The sequence below is a fragment of the Solanum verrucosum genome, unplaced genomic scaffold, assembly GCF_900185275.1.
Source record: "Solanum verrucosum unplaced genomic scaffold, falcon-dt-bn FXZP01000022.1, whole genome shotgun sequence".
In the NCBI taxonomy this organism is placed as follows: domain Eukaryota; kingdom Viridiplantae; phylum Streptophyta; class Magnoliopsida; order Solanales; family Solanaceae; genus Solanum; species Solanum verrucosum.
Genome location: NW_026020086.1, coordinates 3435213 through 3451417, shown reverse-complemented (window position 1 = coordinate 3451417; position 16205 = coordinate 3435213). Strand labels below are relative to the sequence as shown.

Here is a 16205-nt window from a genome sequence, read left to right as displayed (position 1 = left end):
ACTGATGTATATACAAATACAATAACTTCTGTGGGAGTTTCTCTAACTGACAACTATCACATAAGAGCTATAGTGATGATACAACGATCTACCTCACGCTGCCAGCACATCCTATACGCAGTCAGAGGTATAGGACCTGAACTACTAAGTGGATCCACTAGTCTATTGTGAAAATGGTTCATCTAAAAAGTATGACCCTTTATAACCCATGGTGGCTACATGGTTTTATGGAGACGTGAGTTATCTGAACTCATGCTCGCCCCCAATTCGATGCTCAATACTACTCCCAAAATATGATACTAGCTCTTTATGTTTAAAAACATACTTCTTTCTTTGGTTTGAGATAATTACTCAAAACTTAACTTAAAAGCTCTCTTGGAATCGATGTTCCCTTTTCTTGCTCAAATGTGAAAACATTTATAAACTCTTTGGGAATACTTAGTTCCCTTATAGCTTTTTGAGAAATGAACTCAACTCTTTACTCTTTGCTTAATTTGAAACTTAAGTCTTAAAACAAAGTTAAAACATTCGTTAAAGACTTTTGAAAAACTTTATAAACTTTGTTTTGACTTGCTTCGATTTGACTCTTAACTTCTCTTGACTTTGATCCTAACTTTCCTTGAATTGAATTATGGATTCAAGTTTCATGATCTCATGTTTATGGATGATTTCATGATGTTTAGATGTACCTTAGAGTGTTGGAATCAACTAGAAAACATAGGTACATTGCTAAGGAACTAGTACGAAAAGTAGGGGAAAAATAGGAAGAATTGGTGTCCCTGGCGCTCTGAGAGGCGTGGGGCGCCAACCCTTGAGATTCAGAGACCAAGTTGGGGAGCTTTGGCTAGCGCAGCGCCCCAAGACTCAACATTCAGGGACTGCTTTGGGGGGCGTTGGCTGGTGTGACGCCCTACCCCCTTCCCCAGGTGTTTGACGACTTTTCTTTTTTGTTTTTCAATTCTAACCCTCTAAACTTCAATGGTTCTTTCCCCAAACACTTAGGATCATTTATACCCTCAATATATGATAGATTCAAATCGAAATTACACCCGAAAACATGAATCAAATCGCAAGAAACTTCAACAAAATAACCCACAAGAATTCAAATGAATTTCATCAATAACTCAAAGGATTTACTTTCAATCACACATATTTCGCTGAATTGAATCATGATTGGCGCGTGGGTGAACTAACCCAACGCTATGTGATCTCACATACCTTTTTAGGGATCACCCTGACGAAATCCACAAGCTATCCTTGACGAAATCGACGAATCTTGAACGTTCTTCTCTTTTCTCCTCTCCTCCAAGCCCTAACGTGAAATCCCAAATTCTAAAACTGACTAAAATTTGATTTGACCCATATTAAACTCCTAAAATCGGATTAAAATAATAGGGCAGTTAAACAACTAAAATACCCCTTGAAATTCCGGATTGGACATTTCCTTAATCCAATTGCCCAACTTCCAAAGGGCATAACTTACTCATACGAACTCGGAATCGCGCAAACTTGGCGGCGTTGGAAAGATCATTCCAAGAGCTTTCCAACCATATCTGGAACTACACCTATCTCATCCTGATCTAGGAGTTATGATCATTTGAAGTTGACCAAAAACTCACTTTAACTTATTTAAACAAATTTCCAGATTTGTCACTATTTCCAAAATTGACACTATTTCAAATTCTTAGCTTTTTCCTAACTATTTCAAATTGCGAGATGTTACAATAAGAAACTTAAAAGGAAAGGGAAATGATTGGAAATTTCCCTTGTTTTCGTGGACCAAAGAGAGAGTGTAAATATTGTTCTTAGTTTATTGAGCCTGTGATAGAACGAGAGTCATTTTACATCATATGTAAGGGGTTTCTTTGTTTGGATCGAAGAAACAATGTCATTCAATCGTTATCAAATTGAATATGGAGTAATATTTTTGTGTTCATGAAAAGGATAGAAAGTCAATCTTATAATAACATTTTCTTGTATCGTTAGAAAAATCTCAATTTATTGAACCTTTGAGTAGAATCAAATAGACAATTTCAAGATGTTATATTTTAGGAGCTTAGCTTGTGTGATTCAATTAGAAAAATCTCAATTAATTGGATCTCCAAATATAATCAAATAGAAAATTTTCAAGATATCATGTTTTAGGAGTTTAAATTATATTTTAGGAGTTTAGATTATGTGATTGAATAAATATTCATACGAATGAAGGAATCCTTTTTTTTCTCCCTTTCTTCAAATTACGAAGAGCCATTTTGCTTCCTATTTAAGGGGCTACTTGGTTCGAGCCGAAGATGTAATGCCACAATCTTTACTAAATTAAATGTATTTTTTTATTTGTGAAGATTCTAAGTGCCTTTTGCCTCTAATAGGCCATGAACTAAATCAAAATCATTTCTTATAAATCCATATAAAGTAATATCATTTTTTTCATCGGATTTGAATAAAAATCAAAACTCATTTTCATATTTGTCTAAATAAATATTCATATTAATTTTTAAGCATGAAGACTTATTATTACTTTTGGATGCAACTATTCTTGTATACTCTAATTACCACCAATATAATATAATATGTGATATTTGCATCAATTCAATAAAAACACTACATATAATTTTTTCATAAATTGTTAGCATTATTAAATTATAATTAATTAGTACACATTTCTATTTTTTAATTTTTATTTATAACTTAACTATATTAAATTCAATGTCGTTTAATTTAATTTAATTTTTTTGATATTTTTGAATATTAAAAATTGAGTAATAAACAAATCCCTAATTCAAAATTTTCAAAACCTTAACTGAAGACCGCTGGTAAGAGAAGAACTGAACGCCGCTGAGCCTCTCGCCGTCGCCGGAACCTCTCGCCGCCGCCGCTATCAATCACCACTTGCCGTGGCCGTCTGCGCTGAAGTTTAGAGGTATTGTTTGACTTATCGTCAACTGGCAATTCATGTTTTTAAGGATTAGGGGAACTAATGTATTAATTGAGCTATTGTACTATCAGAGACGGAGTCAGAGTTTGAAGTTTATGCTTTCTGAACTTAGTCAAGGAACACTTTGGAATATTATGAATTATGTATAACGATCACCTTTTTTTGGTGTCCTATTGATTGATGCTTGTTTTTTCCTTAAAAATGGTGGCTAAAGGTATATGAGCACTTTTCATATTCTTATTGAGCTGTCTATGCCTGATTTTTAACTTTTAATATTGCCATCAAATATGTTCAGTAGCTTGTTCAACTGTGTTAGTCTTGTTGTAATTAGAGGACCTGATGATAATTTTATTTCTGTTGTTAACCTTGCTAAATACAAGGTGAAACTGCTCCATAGTCCTATATACGAATACTTAATGCTCTGGTTAATGCATATGAGAAGCATGAGAAATTTTAGAATGGAGAGAATGAGGGCCAGGTTAGCTGCACTATGTAGTATGTTCGTAGGGGCCATTATTTGCTGGGACGATAGGCTGACACTCCCCCATGTGTGTTGCTAGATCTCATGTACGTAGGGTCACAATGTGTATCTCAGTTTCTATTACAGTGTAGCTATTACCTTAAAGTTCTAGTTTCAGTTGTCTGCTTACATGTTCAGCTTACAGTTTCAGTTTTGAGTCTATTATCAGTTTCAGACCTTGAATTGTTTACATGCTTTCTGTGGATGCATTTTCTTCGTGGTATGTTTATCCCAGAAGGTCTTGCCCTGTCTTCTTAGGAGGTAGCTTATGGGACTTACTGGGTATCCTTCAGTCCAGTGATACTTAGCTCGTTTAGGCATGTCACGTCATGTGGCAGGTGTTGAGAAGAAGCACATGTCTACGGGCAGTGACAAGGTCTGTTGATTCATACCAGTGGTAGCAGATTTTTCCCCATTTTTTACTTTTAGATATTTTCATTATTCTTGGGAGATGCCCCAGGTTCATTTATTCAGATTTTAGTTAGAGGCCCGTGACTGGGTTAGCTTTCTAGATGTTTTGAAGTTAAGTTCCTTATTTAGTTTGATTGCAATATTTAATCAAGACATTGGGGGTGTGACAACCCAGGCTAAGAATTTTCTTTGATGGGGTACTGCATGGATCCGCACTGATAGCAAAAAGAAAAAAATGAACTTGCTATAGATTAAAAAGACCCACATGGGATAAGGAGCCATATCTTGTAGTCATTGTTTTGCAAGTCTACCAAATTTTGACTTTTCGCAAGTGTGTATTTTTGTGCAGAACTTGATAAATCTTTTTGGTGTGTATCTTGCCTCAGATTTAAGGAGGCATGTTTTATCTGAGTGAAATAGAACACAAACTGAGGTTGCCACCTCATCTCCTAAACCTTCCACTTAATGAAGCAATCAAAGGAGAGCTTGAGGGTCTCTTCGTGGATAAGGTTCATTTTCTTCTTCTCTTTTGAGGCTGCATTATTGTTTTCAATCCATTTCCCAACTGAAAAAGATTTGGCATTATTACAAGACACTAACTTTTGGACACGATGCTAAGGTTATTGCAAATTTGGGCCTCATCATATCTATTTACGATATTCGCTCCATAGATGATGGTTTTATCTATCCAAGTGAAGGTGCCTCCACATATACGGTATTCTACTTGTTGCTGCAGTTAATCATATTTAGTTTAACTTGAATGGATTCTACAAACATGTATCATCGTCCCTCATGAGAGATTCCCATTTTCCAAACCCGCTCGTTGAAACTGTTTTCTTTTGACATAAAATGATTTCAATTGATATGTTCTCTCGCTTTATGAGTATCACTGCCCCGTACCAGGTATTGTATTTGCACTTTTTCCTTGCTCTGAATATGAATTTGTGATTATGTGGATCTCATTCCTGGGCAGGGATGCAAAGCGACACAACTTCATTCTAAATTATATCTTCCCCCTTCACTGATCCAACCAAAAATATTAAAATGAAGAAGCTAAATTACCCCTCAAATTTTTAAAGAATAAGAGATGTGGATAAGTGTAAGTATCTTTGGTCTTCAATAAATCTGTTACTACCTTCCTTGATATGATCGATATGAAGATCTGATATCTCATTGGTTAAGAAAAAGTGCTCAACATCCTTGTTTTTGCCTACAACAGAAACCTTTCAATTAGAGGAATAATGATGAATCCTGGCTTGACAACACAATAACCAAAGACACTTATGTGTCAACTATTTTCCGTAATATTGATTTTTTCCTTCAAGGCCAGAGTTAGAAATATCCAATAGTTTTGCATGAAGGGGGTGCAACGCCATCTAAAAATATAGAGAACATATACAACCCTGCAAGGGTAACATGGAACAAGTCCTTCAGAAATATAGCTTACAAAAAAAATATCAACTTAATCAGTTAGCTATACGAGCAAAGCTGAATCAGTAGCTAATGGTTTCATCCTGTAAAAACAGCCTTAAAATTGGTAAGGGACAAATACTCATCTTGATAAAAGACCAATTAGGCTTTCGAGTGTATTGGCATTTGAAGAAGCAGTTGTGAGATCCTACTTACAGCAATGCACTTACGAGTTCCAATGACATCTTTGGCATGCTAATATGATGTTCTTAGTTGCAAGAAGTTCCGTAATAGTTCTATAGTTTATGAGCTAGTTCTGGACTAGCATTTCGGTGGTATTAAATGTGTCATATGACTGCAGGCTATCATCAATCTGCTTTCTATTGTTTGTAGTATCTTCTGTGATAACATGTTCATTAATACAGAAAAATCATGGTGTCTTGCAGGTCAAGTTTAGACTGATAGTGTTTCGCCCATTTGTAGGAGAAGTAATAACTGCTAAACTCAAAGAGTCCAAGGCAGAGGGTTTGCGCTGTAAGCCTTGCAGAATGCTTACAATTTATTCTCATCTAATATCCTGTCATATATGTTGTGAGACATATTTAGCCAAGTATTACAATCTGCAAGAGAACTATCTAGCACTGGAAACTATTAGTTGTTGAACCATGCAAACCATATTGAAGGATGTATGGTTCATAGTTTCTTAAGGCGTAATACATAAACAAACACTTGAGCACACCTAGACACCTCAACTTGTCTCCACTGTGTTAGTCGAACAATCCAACTTACAAAATGATCATCTAGACACTTACAAAATTTATGTGACACGTCATCATAGCGTGTCCACGAGACGCAGTGGGGACTAGTTGGAATGTTTAGTTGCCATTTGAGACCAAGTTGAGTTGTCTAGATGTGCACTCTCAAAGTTGAAGTGCTTACCTGCCAGTTGAGGCCAAATTTGACTGTCCGTTTATACATTATACCGTTTCTTTATGATTTTAAATATGTAGTTTATGAAGTGAGATATTCTCATTCTAGATATTCTTCACATCCCAAATCTTTCAGAAAAGGCATCTTAATGTTTGTTCTGTTTTGCGCTTGACAGTGTCACTTGGATTTTTCGATGACATTTATGTACCCGCACCTCTATTGCCAGATCCATCACGTTCTGAGCCTGATCCTGAAAACAAGTAAGTATTTTTTGTCGCAACGTCTAATTTTGTGGTGGGATCTCATGTACTGGTTGGTCTTTCTGAATCATACATCTTAAGTTTCTTTGCATATGGTTTTATTGTCCATTTCAGGAACCAAGTTAGGTGGATATGGAAGTTTGATGAACTAGATTATCCTATTGATGGCGTAGATGAGGTTGTTAGACCGAACAATTTTGCTAATGTTGCACCATTTTGTCAAATGATGTATGTTAAAATTTTGATGATTGTATAAACTGCAGATTAGGTTCCAAGTCCATAATGTTAGTTATCCATCAATGCCTCTTGAGCAAGATAAAGATTCAAAGCCATTTGCACCAATGGTCATAAAGGTATGTCAATTCTTAACTTCATTCCTGTTGTATACTATTTTTTTTGTTTCCCACCATTAAATTGATATAATTGAGCCACACATATTATAAAGGAACATGTCTTGCAAAAATTTAAACTTCAGACGATTTAATCTTGGAATTTTAGATGAAACAATGTTGTTTATCAGTAGCATTTGGTCACACTAAGTAGCTATATCTTGAAATCGAGGTAAAAATGGAATGATTATTTTCAATTAGTTGACAGGGGAATTAAAATTCCTATGGAGCAGGTCCTTTAAACGTTGTGTGGTATTCATGACTCAAACTGGAACTTTTTTTAATAATGGTGGTGTTGGGGCCAAGTTGTGCGCCTCGGTTATTTCATCGATTACCTACTACCTCCCACCAATATAGCTACCAGATAACTTCACTATCAAGGCTCATGCAGATAGAAAGAGATCACCTATTTTTTTTTTGTGTGTCTGTTTGGATTTGAAGACTTCTTGGGTCTTGAGCATGGGTGAATTTATAGGCTTTAGTACGAGGCATGAAAACCAATGGCCGCTTCGTAAAATTAGATATTTTATGTATATATTTTCTATAATTGGAATAATATTATCTTTTCCTTTTTCTTTTTTAGTGGTGCACCCATTTTCTAGAGATCTTAGAGTTGTCTCTTGTCTCGAGGCCACACCCTTGGGTGCAAATTGAAACTTCTGAAAAGGTTACCTAAACATCATGTAATAGTGAGAACTCTAATGGAAAGATTAGGAGTGACTGTCGACACCTAGTAATCTCATATGAGATAATTACCTGGACAGTATCAATGGACAATCAAGAAGGCTCATGGCCTAGGTTGGTGACTTCCTTTTTACTTTCGAGGGTGCTCGCTTAAGGTCGGACCCAAAACCTTGTAATCTCATATCAATGATCCTTGGTAGATAATGCCATTCATGCCCTTTTTTTTTCTTTTCTTTGCAAGGTTGAAATGAGCTTTTTGTCCCTTTTTATGTTAATCTTGCATTTTGGTGTGTTTGAAAATTTCTCCTCTGTTATTCTTATTTCTCTAGTCTTATTTTACTAACTTTAAAATTAAAATTCTGTTTTTTTGTTTGTATATTGCTAGGGATCTCTTGATGCTGATGGTCTAGGACCAATTTCATGGTGGATATAGCAGAATTGTTGTATAATCTTGACTAAGGAACTATCTATACAACTATATTTTTTGTTGATAGAGAGAAAAACAGTGACTGTAATTTTGACATCATGAGGAGAGCAGCAAAATGAGCTGGAAAAGCCATTTTCAAGTAGTGTTCGATTGATTGGTGTGAGTTTATCGACACAAAAGATTTGTCCAAGTCACTTCGATAGAAAGGAAGGAATAGTCTGTATATTTCGTTGAGGATTTCTGAGAAAAAATTGTTGCAGACTACTTCGATTTCTTATAAAAGATATTCAATTCTAACAATTGAAGTGGATATTTATGCTTAGCCATACTTGTTGATGTAAAATCATCTTCCAATCAATAAAAAATTCTTTCAAAGTGACTTAGATAAAATGTACCTATTGGGATATGGTATAATAATCTTTACCATAAGGTGGATGATTTACTTTGAATAAAGTGGAAATAAAATCACTATTTCCAGTATCAACTGTTGAATCTCCAAAAACAAAACTTAATGTGAAATCTTAATGTGAAATTGGGCATTGATTTTATGTTGATGTTGAAACTGATGCTTTGATTATTTCTCGTATCTTTTGATAATAAAAATTCATAACTTATCTTGTCGACGTTAAACTCTTTTGGATGGTGAAATATTGGAGACATGGATACATGACAAATATATATATTTTTTGTGGTGAATTACTGGAGAAAGAAAGATACAGGGAAAGGAAATTGTTATTTTTAGAAAAAATGAATAGCAATTAATTAAGGGAGGAACAAATTTTTGGGATGAGAGCACTTAATGAAAATGATCTAAATATATTTTTTATATCTAATTTTTTTATTTTGGCCCACCAAACAGGAACACACAATATCCCTTCCTTGCCTTCAACTCTCTTTTTTTTTTTCTTCTTTCTCGCCCAATTTGCGGTGTTCGTATTAGAATACAATTAAATTTGAATCTGTATCAATTTTTTTTGAAAGGGTTCACTTAGTAATTGATTCACTTGTTCACACAAATTCGAAGAGTTATCGCGGATGAGCCACATTCAGGTTCGACATATAAATCTATGCAACATAAATGAAGCACACCACGATGACAACCCTTTTCGTTTCGTGAAAGTCTCTGACAGAGAAAAAAATTGTAGGTGATAATACGCTCTTGCTTCTTATCTTATCTAGAGAGGGGTAGCAAAAACTTTCTATCGGTTCTTACATTGAGGATAAAAAGCTCCCTAATAAAGATAATTTCATATCTAACAAGGCTCAAATTCAAAATTTCTAATTATAAATTATAAATGATTGAATACTTACCTCTCCTTCAAGTTCTAAACAATGGACAAGTATGAAAAGCCTATCGTATATTTGAATGCTTCTTTGATTGAAAAAATAAAAAAGAATGCCTTTGTGGATTTTTTAAAATTATCTTTTAATATAAGTTTTTTTCTTTATATGATTATGAAGTTATATGGAACACTCATGTGCCAATATTTCACATTATACAATATTCTTAAAGGATTTTCAACTTTAAGTTCTTTAGAAATCTAGATTTTTTTTCATTATTTACTTGCTTTAAAAGGCAAATTATTTAGTTCATCTTTTGCTTTAAAGTGCAATTTAATTAGTTTATTTTAGCAATAAAATAATAATTTTGATAGTATTATTTAATCTCTTATTTGATAGTCTTTTTAATTTACGTATAACTAACACATGCATCCTATTTGGTCCTATTCTTATATAGAGTAAATCATGGAAATTATTTACATTTTTTTTACTTTATTTAAAAGTTAGTGTTTCGTTATGAAAATATCCAAATATCTGTTTTCACTTTTAATATGTAGCTGATGGACTAAATGTGACTAATATGTATGTGTGGAAAAAAGTAGCTATACTGAAGCATATATGGAATCTTACAAAGAAAAAGGATAAATTATGAATTGTCACAAAAATTATAACCAAGTACAATTTCATCTTCGACTCCAACTTAAAAAAATTTCAAATAAAATGATCACGTATTTCATTTCTATGACCAAACGTCTACTAATACATCCTATTCAATTCTATTCTTATTCTAATATATCCTATTCATTTAATATAACATCAATAAAAATTAATACCAGTATAACTCTATTATCCAATATTATTCTTATATACCATCCCAAATGACCCTCGAGGGAATTGGAATTTATCCATATCTAAGGGACTAAAAATGCAAACTTCAAAAAGTTCCTATAAATGACTACAAGCTTATTGTGACAATTTTTACTTCTTCAAGTGAAACAACACAACCCTTGAATGCCTCTATACCCTTCGCAATTTTGCTTCTCTGATAGAAATTTTTTCCTTAATGGGTTGTTATTAGTACAAAGGTATGATCTTTTTCTCTTTTCTTCTTATGGGTATGTTTTAATCTGATGAAAAAAATCTTAATTTGTCCAGCCATTGTTGAAGAACTAAGTTTTTTCATTTCTTTTTCTTGTTTTAGTCTGTTCTTGTTGATTTGGGTTATGTTTTTATCAGGGAGATGAAATTGTTTTCTTGTTTACTGATTAAAAGAAGTGATTGTGTTTATGTTGAAATGTTACATCTTTTTTTTTTTTTTTTTATGTCATTGATTGAGTAGGGATGTATAGTTTTGTTTATTTGTTTATGCCCCTCTTTGATTTTCTTGATCTTTTGTTGTGTTTATCTGTTTTGCATTGACCCTTTTAGGTTTTCATCCTGAAAAGATTTGTTTTTTGGATGACTGGGGTGTTGGGGTTAGCTTGAGTTTGTACTCTGTCTGTCAAGGAGTTTGAATGGATAGGTACAAAATACATACTTTTTTTTTGGCTTTGTTGGGATTTGAACCTGAGACCTAATGGTACTCAACGACTCCATTAATCAGTAGGGTGTCCCTGAAAAGGTTTGTATCTGTGTTTGGGGGTTGATAGGTTATGAACAACCCGCAAGAAGGAAAATAAAGGTGTGGTTGTGTCATGTGTGTGTTGTTGTAGTTGGTGGGGTTGGGTATTTTCTTTTGGAAAATCATCATGGAGGCAATGGTAGTAATTTAAGATTCTGATGCACACTCAGTTTGTTTGTTTCTTGAAATAGGAAATCTGTGCAAGTGTTTTGGGGATGCTAGGTTATGAATAACCAGCAGGAAGAAAAAGCGCATGAAGGAAGGGTTGTTGTAGTTGGGGGGTTGAGTGTTTATTTTTGAAAAGTCATCGTGGAGGCAATGGTAGTAATTTAAGATTCTGATGTACATTCAGTTTGTTGTTTCTTGAAATTGGAAATCGGTCCAAGTGTTTGGGGGTTGGTAGGTTATGAACAGCCGGTAGGAAAAAAAAGCGCGGGAATGGGTTGTTTTAGTTGGTCGGGTTGAGTGTTTCCTTTTGGAAAGTCGTTGCGGAGGCAATGGTAGTAATTTTAAGAATTTCTGATGCACATTCAGTTTGTTTGTTTCTTGAAATAGGAAATCAGTGCAAGTGTTTGGCGGTCGCTAGGTTATGAATAGCCTGCACGAAGAAAAAGCGCGGGAAGGGGTTGTTGTAGTTGGTGGGCCTGAGTTTTCTTTTGGAAAGTCATTGTGGAGGCAATGGTAGTAATTAGGAATTTCTGATGTGCAAGTCTGTTCGTTTCTTGAAATAGGAAACCGGTGCAAGTGTTTCGGGGTTGGTAGGTTATGAACAACCTGCAAGAAGAAAAAGCGCAGGAAGGGGGGGAGGATGTAGTTGGTGGGGTTGAGTGTTTTCTTTTGGAAAGTCATCGTGGAGGCAATGGTAGTAATTTAAGAATTTCTGATGCAAATTCAATTGTTCGTTTCTTGAAATAGGAAATCGGTGCAAGTGTTTGGGGTTTGCTAGGTTGAAGAAAAAGCGGGGGAAGGTGTTTCTGTAGCTATGTAACTAGGTCTAAGTTTTCCAAGGATGCCCGATGCATTTGTTATTACTCCCTCCGGTAAAAAATAATTGATGTTTTAGCCTCTAAAAGTTGGTCCAAAATAATTGATGTTTAACATAACCAATTCTTTTCCCTAAATTTGTCCTCGATACATTCCTAATCCTGTAATCCCGATGATAATTATGTCAACCAAAAAGTAAAAGAAAATCATAATTAAGGGTATTTTAGTCAAAACCCTTCTTAGTTTTTAGGAGTAAGTGAATTCCTAATTCATTATTCATGTGCCCAAGCCTAAAACATCAATTATTTTGGACCAGAGGGAATATTTATTTAATTTTAGTGAAGCGATTCCAGTAGAGAAATTATTCTCTCAGGTATTAGTACATTAAAGCTGTCTTTCTTCTCATTGTGTATATATGCTAGCAAGTTGCTGAAGTTCCTTCGTCATGCTGGGCTCCCTATTATTTGTAATCCCGAAAGAGCCGCTAAGTGACTGTACATCTGTCTTCTTCTCTCCCTCAATAAAAAATTTGAAGGTTGTGAAGAAACCATATTGTTTACAGAATGACTAACCTCATTATCTGATTCTCCGTCACTTAGCTGCAGCTTGTGCCTACCTGCCTAGTCATGCTCGTTTTCTGTTCTGAAATAAATTAAATTAGGAGACACGTAACTGGTGTGATACATAGTAGTCGTGGTATTTCTCAAGTAGCTTCTTGTCCATCAATTTCTATTACTATCTACTGTCTCTTGTATTTTGATTATCACACTTTTTTGGTGTAGTTAATGTTCCTCTTTTTAGAATGTTTTGTATAGTATTTTGCCATGATCTCTTCACTTCTGTTATTTTTTTTCCGATCTGCTTTGATATGCTTTTCCTTGAGCCAGGGGTCAATCGGAAACATCCTCTCTACCTTCCAAGGTAGGGGTAAGGTCTGCAAACATTCTACCCTCTCAAGACCCCAGTTATGGGATTACACATGATATGTTGTTGTTGTTTAGCTGATGTGATTAATAGTACATGCAGTTTCGTCTGCTTAATTTTCCACAACCCAAGAAGTGCACTGTTTTAGTTCTATTACCCTATGTTTTCTTTTTTGATAAGGCGTCCTATTATCCTCTGTTAAAAGGTTGCACTGCTGGTTTATGATGTCGATTTTCCTCAAATTAGCATTGCTTACCCTGTATCCTCAATTATTTATGATTCATAGTATGAAACTTAAGGTCCTAGCCTTAAATTGGTAAGCTGCAGTTATTTAGAATAGTAGTCTCATAGTTTATTTTCTCTCCAAAGCAGGTAAATACTTCCTAATATTGAAACCTTAAAACAAGTATTTGCCCTTTTTAGTTCTGGGGCCTGGTGAAAAGATGGCTTCCAGAAGACAAGTACCAGCATCATATGGACGGTCACTACAAGCTCCAGGAATGGTGCTTCATGAAGAATTGGCTGCTGGAAGCCGCCGCATTGATCCATTTCCTCCTCCTGAGCTTCGGCACAACATATTTGCTGCTAGGGCTGCAGAGCTAGAACACCTTGCTGGAGACCATCATCGGTTGGCAGCTACATATGTTGCCTTAAAGCAGGATCTTTCTGCTGCTCAGCGAGAGGTACTGAAACTCGATGAACATATAAGAAGTACTCAAACAGAAAGTGACATCCAGGTCCGGTTGTTGCGTGACAAGATTGCCAAGATGGAGGTGGACCTTAGAACCATTGAGAGTACGAGGAAAGATGTGGAAGAGGTCCATTTGGAAGCACGAAGCTTGGTATCAGCCAATATGGAACTGAGCGGAAAAATACATCACGTTATGCAGGAATTGGAAAAGGCTCATGCAGATGTCAAGAAGCTACCTGAGATGCATGCTGAACTTGATTCCTTAAAGAAAGAACACCAGGAGCTGCGGTAAGTTAAACATGTCTCTTTTACCAACCTTCCTCCAGGAAAATAAACCACAGGTCACTACTATTTAATTGTCTTGACTTGCTGTTTAGGTGGAAGCATGAACAGATTCCTTACCCTTTAATTACCATTGAAAGAGCTTCCCCTACCCATTACCCTTGAATGGACTTGGTTGACTCTTCAAAAATTTCAATGGTTGTGTGCTGGATACTCCAAAACTAGTGTATTTTTGGAGAATCCGACATAGGTGCGGCATCATTTTTGGAGAATCCGACATGGGTGCGGCATCATTTTTGGAGAGTCTGGCAACATTGATGTATGGCTATATATCAATCAAGTATGCATCATTTCCAAACTAGTCGGGCTGGCTTTACAAATTCTTCGTATTTGTGTTGCTCTTTTAGACACATTTTATTCCAATATTAAATATTTTGTCTTTTAAGACTAATTATGGGTTCTATAGAACTAGAGGGTTCTCTAAATCTTACACTTACTCCTATTGAATGTACAAGTTTCTAACTCAAATAGGAGGACTCGTGGAAAACACCGGATCTAATGTGAGTGCAACAACAATAACTAAAGCTTTATGATCAACTGTCATTGCTTTTATGGATCCTTTGTTTCTCTTTGCTCTTAACCAAGTCCACAACGATTTCGAGAGATTATAGGTCGTTTGAGATAACTTTCTCTATTATATTTTTGGTTCACCTTGTAAGTTTTGATCAGACTCGGTCATTATGGTGTCACACCTATTCGCCTATGCGTAAACGTCCAAAATTCATTTAAATATAATACTGCCTGGAATTGTTAGGGTATAGAATTTGGATCCTGCCATGTTGATAAGATGTCTTTATGACTGCATGCCATGTGAAGCATAACTCTCTGGATTCCGTAATCATGATTGTTTTACTTTATTGGAACATGCAGCAAGACCTTTCAGTATGAAAAAGGTTTAAACATAGAGAAAGTTGAGCAAATGAAACTCACGGAGAAAGAATTGATTGACATGGCCAATGAAGCAGAGAGATTGCGTGCTCAGGTGGTAATTACTGAGAAAAGAGCTCAAGGTAATCAGTATGCTAATATTCGGCACATCAACATTATGCTAATTTGGGCTCCTTTTCTGTATCTAACTATCTATTGTTCATTTTGAGCCGAGGGTCTTTTGGAAACAACCTCTCTACCTTTTTAAGGTAGGGGTAAGGTCTGCGTACACACTACCCTCCCTAGACTCCACTTGTATCTATTTATCATATATGCTGAGTATTTTCATGTTCCGTAGGTATTGATCCTTATGGTCACCCCTACATGAACTCAAATCCCATGTATCCAGCTCCTCCTATGCATCTACCGGCCCATGTAGACAGTTACCAGAGATCTCATATTCCAGTAGCCCTTGGCGCTATGGGAGACTCAACGTATCCATATGGCAGTAGCATAGCTGTAAGTGCTCAGGGCGGAACGGGAGCTCCACCTCTCCCCAGTACTGATGGCAATGTAGCATGGGGAGAAAGTCATGATGCTCCACAAGCCGGGAGCTGAATTTTCTGCAGTGTAATTTTTGGTCTGCTTGGCAAAGGTTGAATCTTCGAGATGTCAACCGGTTTTGCTTTAATCCAAATTTAATTTTAACAGCTCTAATGTAAGATTTGCAGGGCTGAAACAGTAGTTCATGAGACTAGAGAATTGTACATTTCAGTATGTCAACTTAGTTTACCTGCACATTTTCTAGTCCATGGAATATTTTTTGTTTTATAGATTATTAGCAAAGGGCACTTTTCATATTATTTTTTATATGCGGTTACTTGGGACAAGAGTCTTTTGGCAATGACCTCTCTACCTTCTTAGATCGTAATATTCGATCATATGAATAATTAATTTCATTATTTTAGTACAAATAGTGGAATAAACGATCTCAAGATAAATAATTAATTTCTTTATTTTAGTACTAATACACCTAATCAAATGGATAAAATAACAGAAAAGAATCTTGTATTTTATATTGAGAGTATTATCCTTTAATGAAGAGATTATTATCCTTTATTACTTGTACCAAAATCGTTCAACCCAAGGAAGCCATCACACACTTTTCTGAATTTTCCTACTTGATCTTTTAAGGGAAAACATACCTTCTATTAGTTGTTTTCGAAATGTCGATTTTCTTGTCTATGCTAAGGTAACAACAACAACATATCAAATATTTTTCATAAGTAGGATCCAAAAAGATTAGAGTAAACACATATATTATCCTTACCTCGTGGAGACAAATAAGTTGTTTCTGAAGACCCTGACTCAAGCAATTCATACCAAAGCAATTGAAAAAGAAAATACAAAAGAAAACATAACAAATAATAGATAGATAAAGCGTAACAATAACATTCAGAGCATCCAAAACGTTAGATAGTAATCAAAATCAAAGGACAAAGAAACTATAAAAAGAATATTAATAATAT

The 16205-nt window shown here is 35.2% G+C and overlaps 2 protein-coding genes across 5 annotated transcripts; both read left to right on the top strand.

The window, feature by feature from the left end:
* Window positions 1-4250: 4250 nt before the first annotated feature.
* On the top strand, window positions 4251-8122 carry LOC125824541 (uncharacterized). The gene is made up of 7 exons (XM_049503942.1): window positions 4251-4375; window positions 4486-4581; window positions 5723-5810; window positions 6382-6466; window positions 6581-6644; window positions 6730-6819; window positions 7925-8122. Exons 1-7 carry the CDS (start codon window positions 4265-4267, stop codon window positions 7970-7972), a joined length of 582 nt encoding a protein of 193 aa, XP_049359899.1. The 5' UTR covers window positions 4251-4264; the 3' UTR covers window positions 7973-8122.
* Window positions 8123-10221: 2099 nt separating this feature from the next.
* Window positions 10222-15370, top strand: LOC125824524 (protein FLX-like 4). 4 transcript variants are annotated; one of them, XM_049503922.1, is made up of 4 exons: window positions 10222-10332; window positions 13146-13755; window positions 14680-14819; window positions 15035-15367. In XM_049503922.1, exons 2-4 carry the CDS (start codon window positions 13220-13222, stop codon window positions 15292-15294), a joined length of 936 nt encoding a protein of 311 aa, XP_049359879.1. In that variant the 5' UTR covers window positions 10222-10332; window positions 13146-13219; the 3' UTR covers window positions 15295-15367. The 4 variants fall into 4 exon arrangements, with proteins under 4 accessions (XP_049359879.1, XP_049359878.1, XP_049359880.1 ...); XM_049503921.1 differs by having other exon boundaries at window positions 13149-13755; window positions 15035-15362; XM_049503923.1 differs by having other exon boundaries at window positions 10230-10332; window positions 13200-13755; window positions 15035-15370.
* The last annotated feature ends 835 nt before the right edge of the window (window positions 15371-16205 follow it).